We start from the raw sequence: 5,027 nt of genomic DNA on the forward strand, positions 1-5,027 counted from the left end.
AAAATAAATTGAAAGCAAAGAACATGTAGAGACAGAAAATATCTTTAAACGCGGAGAGAAGTAAAAACATTAAAGTGAGATAACCTATTTATACTAGAAGGGCGCAACTACCAAAAACGGCATCATCATTAGGCATATTGGGCCTAGGGCGCCACCTCTTTTCCACTTTTCTGATTAAATCAGCTCCCGGTTTAAAATAAGAGATGGATTGATCAAACCAAGTCCAAATTAGAATGGTACCACAATAAAACGGGTTAAATCAGACTTTGGAAACCATTGATTCCGTCGAGTAAGAGGACAATCTGACCATCTGCTTTCGCCTCACCAAATTTTCCAAGGCAAAAGCTCCTCGCCGAATGAATGACAATTATGCTTGTCACGACTCACTCCAAACGCTTTGCCAAGTGAATGACAGTCGCACTCGTCACGATTCACTCAAACTGCTAGGAAACATCCCACCACGTTCACTCCAAAGCGAACCGAGCTCTTTATTCTCAAGACCTACTATCACAAATTCACTGAGATCGACAACATCTCTCACAAGTGAACTGGGAGAACTTTCTGTTGGAGAGGGATTGCATCTTTCAACAAGATCCATCAAACAAACGAGCTCAACCCGAAAGCCCGGCCCAGCAGCTCGGCCCGAAGCTCAATGACCAAAAATTCGGCATAAAGACTCGGCTTAAGCGTTCGGCCCAGCTTATTATGTCAAACCGACTTAAGGGCATTCAGACATCACGATAAAGATTGACAGCTAGAACTAGGGTTTCCTTTATTTAGCTTTATTTTTGCAGACTTGTGTTTTTCCGGCTTATTCGCGCCCAATGCTGTCTTTTTTTCTCTCTTGTTCATACTATCATTGTAACATCTCTTTTATTTGATCAATAAAATTTCTAAAATAATCCACAATCGAGTTTGTTCATCTCCTTATAGCCGACCAAACTCAGATGCAACACTCTCTGAAACTTGGCGTCGAAGGAAATCTCCCAATGAATGCATTGTTAAGGAGCGAGAAAGAGTTCAAGCTGCGATGTCGACCAAGTATACTTCACGTTGGGAGAAATTCAAACAGTACATGACTGAGCACGAGGTGGTGAACAAGCTACCTGAACTGAAATTGTGTAGAGAGGCTGATTGCCAAGGGATAGAATCTTTCTCCTGAGGTAATGGAACGGCTGGAATGCGATGAAGCTCATTTTGACGAAGATATTGAGGATATAGACGTCATCAAGATCGCAGATCAGGATCTCCCCAATTCTCCCCTTACTCAACCTCTTGTGGATCAACCTCTCGAATCTCCAGTTTCAAGTCTTCCCGTGATAAACTAGTGTGACTCAAACGCTTGTACAATCTCTTATGTAGCTTTGAAATCAGACCCAACAAACTCGATCGCTACATACGAGACTCAGGAGTCGAACACCGCCACACTGAATATTGAAAACAGTGAAGAAGTTCGCAGCCAAGCCACGAATATTCCTGAAGTTATAGTCAGGGAATTCTCCTTCGCTCTGGAGCCAATTTTTAAGTTGCTTGTTTATTATTTTTCTTTTGTAATTATGAACACGCCCACGGAGCTGTAGGATCAGTATAGTAAGATATTATTATTACTTTTATATATTCCCAAAGTTTATCATCTTGTCAAAAGTTTCTTTGAAATTTAAGAAATTAAACTGATACAACTAGCTAGAAATTATGGTCAAAGTAATGTCTTCAAGCATTTACATAATCTATACTACATAAGCCAATAGGCTGAAGAGTCAGATATCTGAATAAAGATATAATACAGTAGCTAGACAAAGCACTTAATAAAAAGGGAATGAGAGAGACTAGAGAGAAAGAATTTCGAATCCACAACAAAGTGATAAACCAATCAAAGCCAGAGTTAGCGGTTTAATACCCTGTGATGTCTCCAAAGCGATCTTCTTCTTTAGCTCGAGCACATAAACACCTTAAAAACCCCGGAATGCAACAGTATAGTGCTGCTCATCAATGTATTTCCAGTCTTTATTCATATACTCTCTTTCTCTTTAGCAGAGCAGGGAATATGGAGATGGATCCAATGAGGAATAACACTGACAAAGTCTTGAAATCATACAGATCTTTCACTGACTTGAGATCTCCAAGAGCCAGACCAGCCTGTATACATGAAGTGAATATATGGCATGAGCCTCTTACAATGTCACATAACCGCAACAAGAGATCAAAACGTAGATACTCACTCTAACGGTGATGTACGAAGCTGGCATAAGACCGACTAGAGTCGCTAAAAAGAAGACGTGAAAAGGTATGTCAACGATCGGAGAAGACAAATTGATGAAGAGGTTTGGAAGTGTCGGTGTTATCCTTAAGAATAGCATGTAGTTTAGTAGCTTATCTCTTCTTTTCCCAATCTGTCCAAAACAATATCAAGGCAGTAAATTCATAATAACAAGAGATTTTATTAAAACTAGTTAAGCACATAGGAGAAGTTACCTCGGCTTGGAAAAACCTCAACTTCTCAGGCCACAGCCAGCAAACCAGAGGCCTTCCGACCAATTTTGATAAGAAGAAACAAGAGCAGGCTCCAGCAGTTGCATTGAGGACGACAAGAACAAAACCTCTAACCACACCGAAAAGGGCTCCGGCAAGTAATGACATAAAGATTGTTCCAGGTATCATGAAGGTTTGCATAAAGATATATGTGGAACAATAACCTAAAATGAATCTTGCTGGATACTCACTTGCATAAGACCCAAGATTATCTCTGCAAAATATTGTCCAAGGAACATGACATACATTAGCAAAAGCTTTCTCCATTAAGCTAATTCTTTGTTCTCTAAACCAACTTTTGACATCTTGGGAAAGATCAAAACTTTCAATCTCGGGTTTGAAACAAACAAAAAAAAAAAAAAAAAAAAAGCTAATCACTTTTGAGTTTCCCTTACATCAACTTTTCAAGATCATGTCTCTGAGCTGATATGCTATTCTCTAAACCAAATGTATGCATCTTATAAAGATCAGAACTTGAAGAGAATCAGATTCAATAGACGTTACAGAAAAAGCTAGATCTCACTTGAGCAATCGGAGATCGGAGATGGTTCTAGGAAGTTTGAGCTTGCCGTATTCAGCGGCCGGCATAGTAAGGTAAATACAGAGAAGTCCGGTGGTGAAGACGAGGAAGACGGTGAAAAACACGACGAATTCCCAACGTGAAAGAGGAAAGCGTTCCGATTTGGTGCGTTTCGAGGAAGAAGCGGCGGCGCTTTCTTCGTCCTTCACGACTAGCTTTCCGCCGCTGTCACCGGTTAAGTTCCGAGGAGCTGCCATTACTGTAAGCTCTCTCCCCTTCACAAAACCAAATTCCAAAGAATTGAATTTGACGAATGTTTTTAGCTTTTCTTCTTTTGTGTTTCCTTTTCTCACATTTACATTTGTTGGAAAAGCTTTAATTTCAGACGCAACTGGAGTATATACCATATATATATCTCTTCGAAACGTATAGTTTACTATAGTATTATTTGTAACTTGTCAAAAGGCAATCATGGTAAACTACCTACAAGGTATGTGATACTGATTGAAAAACTTCACCAGTAACATTTCATGATGTAGATCTTCTTGTAACATATAAACCGATGGACAGTTATGTATGTACGACATCTTTATTGACAAATTCTTTTCATAGCATATAGTTACAACAAACGGCTCTACATTGCAATGCTTTTCAAAACAGGTCCAATCTCATATACATCAAATGCTTTATCAACTCTAATTACGAGAATCTTTCATTGATCTAACAGATATATAGTAGTGGTGGTGGGTGTAGAACTAGCTCAAGAACACCAACTGATGGAACGTTTTGATGCATGCCACCATCATGACATACATCTGTACCAGCATGGTCCTCTCTAAATTGGTTAACAATGCAGCATGTCAAAGATTTACTCTGCTCTATGAACTAGAGGTGGGGAAACCTAATGAGCATGATGAATGATAGCTTTATCTACTTTATGAGTAATCCGATGAGAAAACTCATGCGCTGCTACCCAAGCAGCCTCATGAATAGCTACTCGGGAAGCATCTTAGGAATCTTGAGCAGTTTGCATGGATGCTTCCTAAGCAATATATATTATTCCATCTTAATCCATCTACTGAGAAACTAGTTGAATAACTTTGGTCAGTTGCCTTCGGCGTAAGTGCTTTCAGCTATGACTTCACAATAAGCAGCTCTAGTTGAAATCTTGGTGGTTTAAGAAGGGGTGGCATTAGCTTTCCTCAGTGCCATTTTAAAATGTATTGATTAGAATTTTCATAACCCGAGAAAAGACTAAGTTCATGGAATGTTATTAAATAAAATGTGCTCTTTTATTTTGTTTTCAAAAAAATTCTCAATCCTTAAAATCATGTTGAAAACTAACCACTATATTACCAAACGGCCTCCAAGGTAAGGATCAGAATAGCAACCCGCTATGATATCAAAGTGTTAACACATGTCTCATTTTCTGTCTAGAACGGCATGCAACTGACTCTAACTTCTAATTCAAGTAAATCCAATTTTATGAAGTTCTACATTAAATAGTTAAAGCATGTTTAAGTTATTCAGTAACTCCAATAAGTTCTTTGGCCAAAACAAACAAAATTAAAAGTCGAAGAAAAATAAAGTAGAGGTTGTAAAACAAAACGGAAGAAAGTACCTAAACAACACCGGTCAGTCTAGACTTCTAACAACTCGTTAGTCTAACTTGAAATGAAAATATGAGGAGTAAGAATCCGAAGAGTCACTCATTTCTGAGAAGATGCTAATTCCCAAGTCCATGGACTCGGTCATAACACTCCAACTCGATAATCTAGCTCTAACATATATCAAACACGGCACATAATGCACCCAAGCATCCCAAAAAATGGTCATAGTTTAGAGTTTAGCAGTTTCTCACTCCAATAGATCTAGTCTTCCTCCTATAGTCTTCATGTACAGGAAAATGACCCACACACATCGTCCACTCAGACGCTTAATGATCTCAAGACTACAGCGAAATAAATAGACGAAGTTG

The 5,027-nt window shown here is 38.8% G+C and overlaps 1 protein-coding gene across 1 annotated transcript; it reads right to left on the reverse strand.

The window, feature by feature from the left end:
- Window positions 1-1,671: 1,671 nt before the first annotated feature.
- On the reverse strand, window positions 1,672-3,511 carry BNAC09G25740D (uncharacterized membrane protein At4g09580). Its single transcript, XM_013875916.3, has 4 exons — window positions 3,053-3,511; window positions 2,473-2,743; window positions 2,220-2,390; window positions 1,672-2,136 (listed from the first exon to the last, which is right to left on the reverse strand). Exons 1-4 carry the CDS (start codon window positions 3,454-3,456, stop codon window positions 2,005-2,007), a joined length of 978 nt encoding a protein of 325 aa, XP_013731370.2. The 5' UTR covers window positions 3,457-3,511; the 3' UTR covers window positions 1,672-2,004.
- Window positions 3,512-5,027: the final 1,516 nt, after the last annotated feature.

This window comes from Brassica napus, chromosome C9 (genome assembly GCF_020379485.1).
Source record: "Brassica napus cultivar Da-Ae chromosome C9, Da-Ae, whole genome shotgun sequence".
Lineage (NCBI taxonomy): Eukaryota > Viridiplantae > Streptophyta > Magnoliopsida > Brassicales > Brassicaceae > Brassica > Brassica napus.

Bases quoted from the DNA above. Each gene is read 5' to 3' on its own strand.
- BNAC09G25740D (XM_013875916.3), bottom strand. From the start codon at position 3,456: ATGGTATATACTCCAGTTGCGTCTGAAATTAAAGCTTTTCCAACAAAT. The intron at 2,744-3,052 runs GTGAGATCTAGC...AATATTTTGCAG, and splicing joins TCCGATCTCCGATTGCTCAA to AGATAATCTTGGGTCTTATG. The intron at 2,391-2,472 runs GTAACTTCTCCT...TGTTTTGGACAG, and splicing joins TGAGGTTTTTCCAAGCCGAG to ATTGGGAAAAGAAGAGATAA.